We start from the raw sequence: 12,938 nt of genomic DNA, 5'->3' as shown, positions 1-12,938 counted from the left end.
ATATTTGTTAATTATCACATGTTCGTCTATTTGGGTTTTGTAGGATTTTATCTTCTCTGGATATAAGTGAATTGTAGAAACTATTTTGTTACATTATGTGCTTGGAGTGCACTGTTACGAACCATATGATATATGATGTTGCTGGGCCTTGTTTGGGATCGCCTTTTGGTGTGCCGGATGCCAAAGAGTGCTTTTGCTTGCATTTCGTGACACCAAGAAGCTCCCCTATCTACATTTGATGACATCAAGTGACCAAGATTGCTTTTACCATCATACAAATGCCCAAACTTCTTCCTTTTTTCTTTTTTATTAAAGAAGCTAAAATTTGGAGCTTCTAAGAAACTGCTCCTTAGGATGTCATTTGCCAGAGATTTGTTAGTGAATAGACCATAGACCAATTCCTATTGGTTTAAATGACTTTGATACCTTCCACAAACAAATATATCAAACCCAGGCCCCAGCTCCCTTGACATGATGAAACTGTTAAAGGATAAATCTCAACAAGGCAGCAGACCTCTCAGCTGCTAACGACCCAGGAGTCCCATATTTCATGCAGGCTGAATGACAGCCTACAACAGACCACAATTCAAGATGATGGACAGCTCAAAATCCCTCAATTCACGCAAACCATGTTTCCTGAACTTCCAGATTTTCTGCAACAAGATACAAGTCCTCTCAATTCCATATTTGGATTTCACTTGTATCACTCACATGATAGCTTTCCTTAAGTGTTTTTCTGTTTATGCACTTCTTTGTAAATCTTCCGTATAGAACTTCTAGCTCCTTTGGTTATAAATATGAATGAACTACTCTGTTGTTGGTAAGTTAACCAAACAGAGATTTCTCAAACTCTTTCAGAAACCACTACCAACTCTTCTAATTGTAGAACTCTGGAAACGGGCCATTAGATCTTGCTTTGTGACTTTGCCATTACTCATTCATGAATAGCATTACTTTCCCAAAGTTCGAATTTGAAATTTTTATTTTAGAAAGTTCTCCCACGCTCATTACACTAGCACTAATAGTTTCAGCAATCATTGTTTGATATTCCAGCTGTGCTACATGTGTGGTTTTGGTTGCATTGTATGTAATCCTGGCATAGCAAAACTCTCTAAGAGCACTAGCAATAAACACCCAACCATTTTCCTTAAATGTAATGAACAAAACTACTTTTTGCTTCCCTATACAAATATACTACACAACAACTTCCCTTAATCTTTCTCAATACCATTCAAATGTTAATTTTTTTTTTTTTTACCTTTTCTTTTCTTTTCTTTATTTTATTTTTATTTCTTTTTTCCTTTCACTGTATCTCTCACTCTCCCTCATTCTGTGTCTCCCTTTCTGTCCTCTATGTAATATCTTCTTGAAAGATCGAGAGCTAAAATCTTACCAATAAGAACATAAGTGTTAGTATATTATTGTCTCGCGAGGTGAGGGTTGGCGTGTGAGTAGGTAAGGGGTGGTTCCCCCGCCCATCTAGTGGCAGGCAGTAGTAGTTCGGTAAGAAGAATGGGGTATCTGGGGTTTTTTTACGTAGAAAAGAAGTCTTTTGAATTCAGGTCAGAAGTGAGAGGGGGTGTTCGCTTGGCGGAAAAAAGTAAGGGTGTTTCTTGGTTGGTGATCATGGCATGGCCAACAGTATTCTGGTTCTTAATGTCTTGGGATTACCTGTCTCACAACGATAAGACCAAGGAGAATTGGAGGACCTTCCGGTTCGGTAACACCGTATATGTGTTACAAAGGTGAAGGAATAACTATGGGAATTTCATGGAGCTCTCAAAATATGGTGGGAGTGGAAGAAGAAGCTTCATTATCATACCAGAGGGAGATGAAGGAATGGGCTGGAAGGAATGTCGAATGCAATTATTATGGCTGAAACAACACCATGAAAAACAATGCTCAAAAGGAACGCATGCGAGTAAGGCTCCGGAGGCAAAGATGGGGAACATAGTAACAGAATCGCAAGGAGTCCATGGAAAAGTGTCTTATGCGGACGTAGTGATGGGTAAGGGGATGGAGGCTGAGCAGAGGATTCCGACTCTGGCCATCTCGCAAAATTTACAAGGTGGCGCTCAACTCGTTGGCGACCATGGTGCTGCAACAGTCAAGGAGAAGCCCATTCAGGAAAGTGTTGAAGACAGGTTGACTGTGGACCATGCTGGAATTAATGAGAAAAGATTTTCGCCGCTCATAACGGAAGGGAATATTATGGCAATTCGAAATATGTTGGTTGCATTTAAGGAGGAAATAAACAGCTGTCTGGAGAAGAATTAAAGTGAGCGTGGCATATTCTTGGGCTGGACAAGGAAATGGGCCTAGAGATGGAGCATCTGCAAGCAAAACCTTGGGCGCACGTCTAGCAGCCCAAGTATCATCAGCAGCCCAAACCAATTGTCAAGAAAACATATTTTCAAAGGAAAACACTGAAGTCCAAGCCACGTTGGCATTGGAAAAACACTGCACGTTGCCGATGCCGGAGCAGCTGTTGGAGAGTCGCTGGAGCTGAATCTTGGCTCAACAGTAACAGATCAAGCCACACAGGCCAATTGCTCTGCGAAACAGAATTGCGATGGTCTCCAGCAGCCTGAAGAATCAGTAGAAGACAACGCAATGGTGCCAGAGAGTGGCCAGAGGTGGGTGCTGGAGTCGAAGTCCACAACGGCAACGATGGCAGATCCCATACTTTTTCCAGAGAAGTCAGTCAAGGCCGACCAGGCCTTTGGGCAGACTCGGGAGCACATAGCGAACAACCCATGGCTTGTGGCGGCAGTCAGAGGTAGCCCAGAAGTGGAGGAAACGCCATAATTGGAGAGAATAGTGTCAAAGTTGGACATTGAGCAGCTTGAGCAAGATATCAATAGGAAGGTTGCACAGGGGAATGAATTGACTAAGGCACTGATGACAATAGGGGCGGAGGGCTGCTACAAATTTTTTTTTTTGATAAGTAATAAAAGTTTTATTAAAAAGCGTAAAGGCGCCCCAAGGTACACTGGGAGTATACAATAGGATCACCTAACTAGAAGGAGAAAAACGAAGAAGAAAATCATCATAACTAATCGAAACTGGAAAGACATGCGCAACGGTCCAAAGATACAGAGTTTGAAAGCAAGATGCTAGTATGTCTTTCCAAGTCCCCTCCAAATCCTCAAAGCACCTATTATTCCTTTCCCTCCACAGTCACCAAAAAAAGCATGTAGGCACCATTTTCCATACCGCGGCACTCCCCCTCCTCCTCGAAGACCACCAACAAGCGAGCAAATCCGAAACCCTATTCAGCATCACCCAAGACAACCCAAACAGACCAAAAAAGGTGCTCCACAAAGCATAAGCTACCTCGCAATGAAGGAGAAGATGGTCCATTGTCTCCTCGGTCTTCTTGCACATACAATACTTGTTTGTCACAATCACCCGTCGCTTTTTGAGATTGTCCAAGGTCAAAATTTTACCCAAAGCCGCCGACCACACAAAAAAACTCGCCCTCGGAGGAGCTTGGGTACAAATTGCAAAATAGATGTGAGGGCAAGGAGGAGAAGATGACAGAAGTAGCTTTGAATTCCCTAAGATGTTGGTGGACCCCAATGGACGGCAAGCCAACTGTTTTAAAATGGCCAATAATTTTTGTCTAAGGGGAAAACTCTGTTCATGAAGACAAGCAGCTCACTGGCAAGGAATTGATACAGTTTTGGGATGAAGAAGTGGTGGATTGTGAACCCCTAGCAGTATAAAGGGGGACATGCTGGAGGGTGAGTTGACTCAGGAAGAGACTTGTGAATGGGTTGTGGAAAGAGTGAAAGGTTTTTGCCATGTTGTTGGGTTGTCACTTGAAGGACATGAGGAAGAGATAATGGCGCTGTTCAGAGCAATTGAAGTTGATTGAAAGAACAAAAAAAGTCCTCCTAAGGCGGACATAGTGGTGGCACCTCCATCAACAATGTCCAAAGGTAAACGAGAGTTACAACGACTGTCATGTTTGGTTAATTATGATGGCAAGAAAGAGACTGCAATCAAGGTCAATGGGAAAGGGAGGGGTTCGATGGTTGATTAGTGAAGCCAAGAATTTTGTAGTGGAATGTAAGGGGGCTGAACTTGGAGGAAAAAAGAATGAAGATAAAGGGCCTTCTAGGGGAGTGGAAAGCGGATATTGTGTGCTTACAAGAAACTAAATTGCAGCAAGTTACTAGAGAAGTAGCAAGGAGCTTGTGGGGTTGCCCTCACATGGATTGGTATTATGTAGGGTCACATGGAGCTTCTGGAGGCATTTTGCTGATGTGGGATAAAAGGGTAGTGGAAAGATTGGAGGTTAGTGTGTGGCGTTTCATCATTGCATGCTATTTCCAAAGTGTCAGTGACAACTTTGAATGGGCATTTGCAGGTGTGTATGGTCCCAATAATAATAATGATAGGCAACTACTGTGGGATGAATTGGTCGGCATCATGAGTTGGTGGGAAGTGCCTTGGTGCATTGGTGGAGATTTTAATGCCATTAGATTTCCAAGTGAAAGGGTAGGTGTTACGTGGTATGCAAATCGTATGGAGGAATTTTCTAGTTTCATCTTTGATCAAGGCTTGCTTGACATCCCTTTGGTGGGTGGGCAATATACTTGGTCAAATAACCATTATTGGTCTAGAATTGACAGATTTTTATTATCTCCTGACTGGGAAGAAAAGTTTCTTGATGTGGTTCAACGAAGACTCTAGTGCCTATTGTCGGATCACTCTCCCATCTTACTTGATTGTGGGGAAAGGAAGAGAAGAGGTGGATACTTCAAGTTTGAGAGTATGTGGCTGAAATCTGAGGGGTTTGTGGATCAGGTAAAAATCTGGTGGCAATCTTATCAATTTACTGGGAGTTCCAGCTATGTGCTTGCATGCAAATTAAAATCTTTGAAAGGTGATCTGTGACGATGGAATAATGGGGATTTTGGGCATGTCGGGAAAAGAAAATGTTGCTGGATGACATTAGGAAGCTTGATATTAGTGGGGAAGGTCGTGGGTTGAATGAGAAGGAAAGGAGGAGCAAGGAGGAGTTATCTTTGGAGTTGAAAAGATTATTGTTGTGTGAAGAGATAAGTTGGCGTCAGAAATCTCGGGCACTATGGTTAAGGGAGGGGGACAAGAATACCAAATTTTTTCACAGGATGGCAAACTCAAACAAAAGAAACAATGCCATTGAGTCTTTAATTATCAATGGTTCTTTGTCTTCGGAGGCCACTGATATCAAGACGCACATTGTTCAATTCTATACTTATTCATATACTGAAAGATGTAGGAGGAGGCCGACACCGGATGGTCTATCCTTTCAATCTATTGGTAGCGAGGAAGGGTTGTGGTTAGAAAGGGACTTTGAAGAAAATGAGGTGTTAGAAGTGGTTAAGGAGCTACAAGGAGACAAATCTCCGGGCCCTGATGGCTTTTCATTTGGTTTTGTGCAAACATGTTGGGAAGTAATTAAAGAAGACATTATGGCTGTTTTCCGAGATTTCCACAAGAAGGAAAGGTTTCAGAAAAGTCTAAATGCTACATTCATTGCACTTATTCCAAAAAAAAGCAGGTGCGGAGGAGTTAAAGGACTTTCGACCTATTAGTTTGGTGGAAATTGTGTATAAATTAATCTCCAAAGTGCTAGATAATTAGTTGAAAAATGTGTTAGATAAGATAATATCGAAGTCTCAAAATACGTATATCAAGAGGAGACAGATTCTAGATTCGGTACTGATAGCAAATGAATGCATTGACAGTCATCTTAGATCTGGAGAATCCGGTTTGTTATGTAAATTGGACTTAGAGAAGGCGTATGATCATGTAAATTGAGAGTTTTTGCTATTCATATTGCAACAAAGTGGGTTTGGGGAAAAATGGAGGAACTGGATAGCGTTCTGCATTTCTACAATCCGATATTCAGTTTTGATTAATGGAGAGCCCTCAGGTTTTTTTAGTAGCTCTCGGGGCATAAGACAAGGGGATCCACTATTTCCTTTTCTATTTGTTATTGTTATGGAGGGGTTGAGTAGGATGATGGAGGCTACAGAAAACAGTAATCTTGTGTTTGGATTTTCTATGGGGATGAGAAACAATCTTGGACTCAGTGTCTCACATTTGCTGTTTGCTGATGATACATTGATCTTCTGCCGTCACAATGAGGATCAACTTAGAAATTTGTGTTGTCTGTTTTTAGCTTTGAAGCTGTCTCGGGGCTAAAAGTTAATTTGGCAAAGTCTGAGATTGTTCCAATTGGTGAGGTGGAGAACGTTGATAGGCTGGCAAGAATTTTTGGTTGTAGGGTGGCAAGATTACCCATGAAATACTTAGGTCTTCCTTTGGGGGCGTCTTACAAGTCTACCACCATTTGGAATGACATTGTTGACAAAATGAGAAGGAAATTGGCGGGTTGGAAGAAAATGTATCTATCAAAAGGTGGGAGGCTCATACTGATTAAAAGCACTTTGTCCAACCTCCCCACATGCTTTTTGTCTCTATCTCCTATTCTAGTGAGCGTGACGCACAGTTTGGAGAAAACTACAAAGAGATTTCCTATGGGGTGGACTAAATGAGGAGACTAAATTCCATTTAGTGAAATGGACTAAAATTTTCTCGCTCATGCAAGTTGGAGGTTTGGGCATCTAAAACTTACGCACTTTTAATCTAGCCTTATTGGGTAAATGATTATGGAGATATGCTACGGAAAGGGAGGCATATTGGAGGTTGGTTGTTGAGGGCAAGCATGGGTGCATGAATGGTGGTTGGTGTACCAAAGTGGTGGAGGGTCCTTATGGAGTGGGAGTGTGGAAGCATATTCGGAGAGGATGGGAGGTAGAGTTGGTGATAGCGTTCTTTGGGAAGTTATATACTTTTCGCAGGCGTATGGGAGTAATGGACTGCATGTTGTGGAATCCTTCCAAACGGAATATTTTTGGGGTAAAATCTTTTTTTCGCATGCTCTCTTCTTCGGGAACAGAAACTTCCACTTTTCCATAGAGAAGTATATAGAAAGTCAAAGTTTCATTGCAAGTCAGTTTCTTTGTGTGGACGGCGACTCTAGGAAAGATTTTGACTTTTGACAACTTGCGTAAAAGAGGTATCATTGTGGTGGGATGGTGTTGCATGTGCAAGCAATGTGGTGAGTCTATCAACCATCTTCTCCTTCATTGTGAAGTGGCACGAGTGTTATGGAGTGTAGTACTCACTCTTTTTGATGTCACATGGGTTATGTTTGGAGGGGTGGCAGATTTGTTAGTGTGTTGGCGTGGTCAACTTGGTAATATTTCAGCTAAGGAGGTGTGGCGAATAGCACCATTGTGTCTTATGTGGATCATTTGGCGAGAGCAGAATGCAAGATGCTTTGAAGATCAAGAAAGGTCAATGGAAGAGCTCAAAAAGTTGCTTATTCGAACATTGTTCCATTGGACTGAAGCTTGTAGTGTGCCTAAGATTTCCACCATGTCTCTATTTTTATCTTTATGTTCCTCTTTTTGTCTGTAGTGGGGCTTTTTTTTATATACTTCCTGTGTATTAGGGTTGCGCCCCTCTGCGTTTTTCAATGAATTGCTTATTTATCAAAAAAAAAAGTGTTAGTATATTGATTTTCCGAAATCGATTCCAACAGGGATGGGGAATTATTCTTTTTTCTTATTCGTAAATCCCCTTTTTTATCATCCCATCCAAGAGCTTTGTTTTGAGCAATCAAGATCTTGGAGTTTTGAGTTGGAAGCGCTTGGGACAAATAGCAAAGGAATGTACAAAGATGTAAAAAGAAAAGGAATGCAAGGTCTTGAATGATGGCTTGAGCTCAGAGAGAGAGAGAGAGAGAGAGCTTTTTGAGGAAACCCGGGGAAAATGCTTCAACGAAGAAGAAGGAATATGGGGGCGAAAACATGTGAGAGGAGAAATAATATATATATATATATATATTTTAATTTTTTAATTTTTTATGATTATAATAAGGCATTGGGTAGTTAAAGTGCTACCCAACCCAATGAGAGCGAGCTTTTTGAGGAAACCCGGGGAAAATGCTTCAATGAAGAAGGAATATGGGGGCGAAAACATGTGAGAGGAGAAATAATTTTTTTATTTTTTATTTTATTTTTTATGATTATAATAAGGCATTGCATAGTTACAGTGTTACCCAATGCATTGGGTAGCACTGTAGCTACTCAAGGGTTTAGGCTGAATTTAGGAAAATTGATGTGGGTAGTTTTTTGTGATTTTTTTTTTGAGATTTTCCCTATATATAGAGGGAAGGGAGTGGGCTATAGGGTGTTTGTTGCTAGTGATTTAAGCCCTTAACTTATATCTATCTAAGCTTTATATCTCCTGATTCTATGCACAAAATTTTAGAGCGCTCTTTGACATCCAACCTATCGTGCTTAGTTGGTTATGACAATCAAGCTTCATTTTGAGTTACAGGAACGCCCAGATAACTGGAGAAATAATGCAGTGCATGCCCAAAGTGTATATGCCAGGATAGCATCTGCAATCTCAAAGTTTGAGCCTGTAACTGTATGTGCAAGTGCTGCTCAGGTTGGTAGAAGTGATAAGAGATGAAGAGTCTTATAACTTGTGCTTAATATGGTTCTTAACTAAGTTTGGAATTTGGGTTTATTACATTCTCAGTGGCCCAATGCACGAAGTGAGCTGCCAAAAAATATAAGACTGATTGAGATGAGTATGAATGACTCTTGGTTTCGTGATACTGGACCAACTGTAAGATTCCTTGTTCTACTCATTTTGGCATTTGGAATAGTAATATCTTCAGTTGCATATTTAAATTGACAATGGGAATGGTGCTTTTTTTAATAGTTTGTAGTTAGCAAGAACGCGTCAAATTCTGGTACCTCAAAGCCGAAGGTTGCTGGCATTGATTGGAATTTTAACAGTTGGGGAGGTAAACTATTGAATAGTCAAATCTCATGTCTATCATATATTTAGTTTTGCTTTTGTATCTTAATATTCAAAAAAAGATGGTGCACCATTTTTCTAGAATTATGATCTTTTAAGGGTATGATAATCTCAGCAGTTGAAAGTTCTGTTACATTGATAGCAAAGGTAAGGGTTTTTTAAAATACTGCATTCAACCCCATAGTCTAAAACTTACTATTTGAGTAAGTTATTTCCTGTTCCTTTTCCTTTTATTCTCTTACCAGAATAATTTGTCCTTTTTTTAATGCAAAATTATTTCAATCTCTTCTACCAAAGAGGGGAAGAAAAAAGGGGTGATCAACTGCTGGGATTTGAGGAACTAAATCTAGAATCAAATGTGAACTAATGAAGCTTGTTCACGAGTGGTGCTTTGATAATCTTTTAAGTAGTGCAGAATAAGTGGTGTATTTCTGCTTGTGTAAAGACTTATCTAATTCCCTTTGTCTTTTTTTTTTGGGGGAATAAATGGAAACCAACATCCATTATATGTTTTTTTTGATAAGTAATGATGATATAAAAAGAGTGTAGAGGGGCGCAACCCATATACACGGGAAGTATAAAAAGAGAGCGCCTAAGAGGGAGAGAAATGGAAAAGGAAATCAGAAAAACTAATTACTAAAGGAGCTAGCCAAGCGGCCGTCCAAGAGTAAAGAGTGAAAAAGAAGAAATGAATAAGTTCCTCTAAAGACCTAGAGGAATTCTCAAAACATCTAACATTTCTTTCGCTCCAAACACACCACATAAGACAAAGAGGGATCATCTTTCACACAACCGCACTACGAGAGCGCCCTCCCGTCCACCAACAATCGAGCAAGTCCCTTACCCTGCAAGGCATAACCCAAAGTAACCCGAACCGACTAAAGATAGTATGCCAAAGAGCTCTTGCAATCTCACAGTGAAGAAGAAGATGATCAACAGACTCTCTGTTCTTCTTACACATAAAACATCATTCCACTACCACAAAGTTCCTCTTTCGCAAATTATCGAGATTCAGAATTTTGCCGAGGGCCGCAGTCCACCCGAAAAAAGCCACCCATGAAGGCACCTTCATACACCAGATACTCTTCCAAGGAAACGCCTCATGGTTGATGTTGGACAAGGCCTTAAAGAACAACTTCACCTCGAACTTACCCTTCTTAGACGAGGACCATCGAATACGATCCATAGAGTCAAAGGTTATCTTACAAGAGTACAACCGATCAAAGAAAGCAATGACTATATCCATCTCCCAATCCTGGACGGGCCGCACAAAAATGACATTTCACTCGACAACCCCATTTCTCCAAGAAAAATTGACCTTCACCCAAGCTTCTTTGTATCTAGCGATATTGAACAAGGAAGGGAAGGCATGCTTCAACGTTTGATCCCTACACCAAATATCATGCCAGAATCGAACTTTCGAACCCACCCCCACCTCAAAACGAATACCTTTGGCAAAGAAGTTCCAATCTTGTCAGATATGCTTCCATAGACCCACACCATGAGAGCCCGAAACCTCCTTAGTACACCACCCACCCTCCTGATCTTTATACTTAGCTTTGATAATCTTGTACCAAAAAGTCTCACTCTCATTCGCATATCTGCAAAGCCATTTCTCTAAGAGGGCTTGGTTAAACTGATGCAACTTCCGAATGCCAAGGCCACTGGAGTGTAGAGGACAATAGACTTGATTCCAGCTTACAAGGTGCAACTTAGGCTCATCTCCCATCCCTCCCCACAAGAAATCTCTTTGGACTTTCTCAAGCCTTTTTGCTACACTCATAGGAATAGGAAACAAAGACAGAAAGTAAGTCGGAAGGTTAGATAACGTACTCATTATATGTACCAAAAAAGTTCCTGAAGTTTGTGACTCTAGATGTATTAGTTAATTTTTTATGACAAGTCTATGATCCTGTTTGCTTGGTGTCTTCTCTAAATGAATTTACTCATAAAATTTCTAGGCATTGATGATGGTTGCTACCAGGATTGGAGTCTTGACTGCCTAGTTGCAAGGAAGGTTAGTGTAACTTAGTAGAAGATACGGACTGCGCTAGATTTTTATGGCTACATCTTTTTTCCAAGGATTTTTTTGTATATATTTGCTAATATCCTTATTGCTTCTTTTAGATCTTGGAGATTGAGAGGATTCCTAGGTTTCCACATTCTATTGTTCTGGAAGGTGGAAGCATCCACGTTGATGGAGAAGGTAACAATTTATTTACTTACAAAAAAAGAAAACAAAAGAGGAAATACTAATCAGTTGATGCCTTAATATCGATGTTGACAAATTGATTGGGCGCTTGTTGCCTCTTTGCACTAATGTACTTATATATTTAAAGAGGATATTATACTTTATGAGCGCGTACCCTTATGTGAGTATGTACATTTAGATTTGCTTTAATAATAAGGAAGAGAGGATATTTAACTTGTAGAAATATTTTTTATGGCAGTTCCTTCGTACAAATGTACATGCACACTGGTCCATATGGGATATTCTAACCCATGGATTTCGTTCTTTTACACTGTATAGATTTATGAGAACTCTATTAATCAGATATTAATATGAATTCCAGACTTTTGATTGATAGGGTCCCTGTGGTCCTTGTAGCTCCATTACAAATTTAAGACGATCTACTTAGGTTTAGAAGGTTAAATACCACAATCTAGTGAATGGCTAGTTAGGTGTAACTTATTTCAAAAACAAAATATAATTATTATTATTTTAATAAATAACTCATTTCATTGATAAGAGTACTAGCAACAGCTTTCCTTAGATTTTCCTTAAATGTAGGGAACCAAACTTCTTCTTGCTTCCCTATTCAAATAAGCTTCACAATAGCTTTCCCTATCCTTTTTTTATACCAATTAAATATTCTTTAAATTAAATGCTAGGGGAAAGAAAGAGGAAAGAGAAACCATTTAAATATTGTTTCAAATAAATGTTAGAGGAAAGAGAGAGGAAAGAGAAAGCCCTTTTGTATTAAAATAATGTTAAGGGAACTAATGTGCTACCCTAAATCTAGGGTAAGACTTTTGCTTCCCTTAGTGTTCCCTAACACTATGTTTCAGATGATTTTTAGGAGTTTTTCCTACATTTAGGAAAGAGAATGAGATTTATGGAAGCAACTGCTAGTGTTCTAAGCACAAAAAGGTGCAACCCTAGTACACAGGATCATGATGTATACAAAGAGAGTCCCCCTTAAATGCTAAAAGAAGAACATAAATCCACAAATTCAAAAAAGTTAGAAAAATGAGAAATGTTATACTCCCCTATCCAATTAAAGAGCGATTTGATCAAGCTGTTATTGAATTCTTCCTTCATCCTTGCACGATCTTCAAAACATGTTGCATTTTGTTCTCTCCATATGCTCCACATTAAGCACGATGAGGCTATCCTTCACACATCTAGAACTGAACGACTGCCCACATGACTTCTCTAACAATCTAACATGTCTCACATAACCCCATTAGACTCTAAAAAGGGTAAAGATCACATTCCATAATTCTCTTGCCACTTCGCAATGGAGAAAAAGATAATCAATAGATTCTCTGCTCCTCTTACATATGCAACACCGTTCCACCACTATTACTTTTCTCTTTCTCAGATTGTCCAAGGTCAAAATCTTACCAAGAGCTACTGTCCACACAAAAATACTCACTCTCATAGGGACTTTTAACTTTTCAAATACTCTTAAGGAAAAGAAGACCCCGAAGTATACAACTCATGAAAAAAACGACCTCACCCCAAATTTCTTTCTCTTTGAAGGAATCCACCGAAGACAATCCTCACCGCCTCGTCTCCATTTGAGGGGAATATAATAACACACCAAAAAACGCAAGCACCAAATCTAGCTCCCAATTTTGTACAGATCTTACAAAAGATACATTCCCCTTCTAATATGTTTCCACACTCCCAACACCGAAAAGCTCCATTACCTCAGAACACCAACCATTGTGCAAACTTTTTTTTGATAAGTACCAACCATTGTTCAAACTATCATATTTTTTTGCTTCAACAACCTAACGGCTCTGTATCCGTA

At 39.8% G+C, this 12,938-nt stretch overlaps 1 protein-coding gene across 1 annotated transcript in view; it reads left to right on the top strand.

Annotated features, from left to right (window-relative positions):
- Positions 1–12,938, top strand: part of LOC132184728 (agmatine deiminase) — a 47,934-nt gene that overhangs the window by 585 nt on the left and 34,411 nt on the right. Inside the window, exons 2-6 of the mRNA XM_059598462.1 lie at positions 8,407–8,520; positions 8,614–8,703; positions 8,800–8,884; positions 10,860–10,915; positions 11,026–11,104. Of these exons, the coding sequence (XP_059454445.1) occupies positions 8,407–8,520; positions 8,614–8,703; positions 8,800–8,884; positions 10,860–10,915; positions 11,026–11,104 (424 nt within the window). The remainder of the gene's footprint in view (positions 1–8,406; positions 8,521–8,613; positions 8,704–8,799; positions 8,885–10,859; positions 10,916–11,025; positions 11,105–12,938) is intronic.

This window comes from Corylus avellana, chromosome ca6 (genome assembly GCF_901000735.1).
Source record: "Corylus avellana chromosome ca6, CavTom2PMs-1.0".
Classification (NCBI taxonomy): Eukaryota; Viridiplantae; Streptophyta; class Magnoliopsida; order Fagales; family Betulaceae; genus Corylus; species Corylus avellana.
Note: the sequence above shows the minus strand (reverse complement) of the source record. Positions and strands in the feature narration are given on the sequence as shown.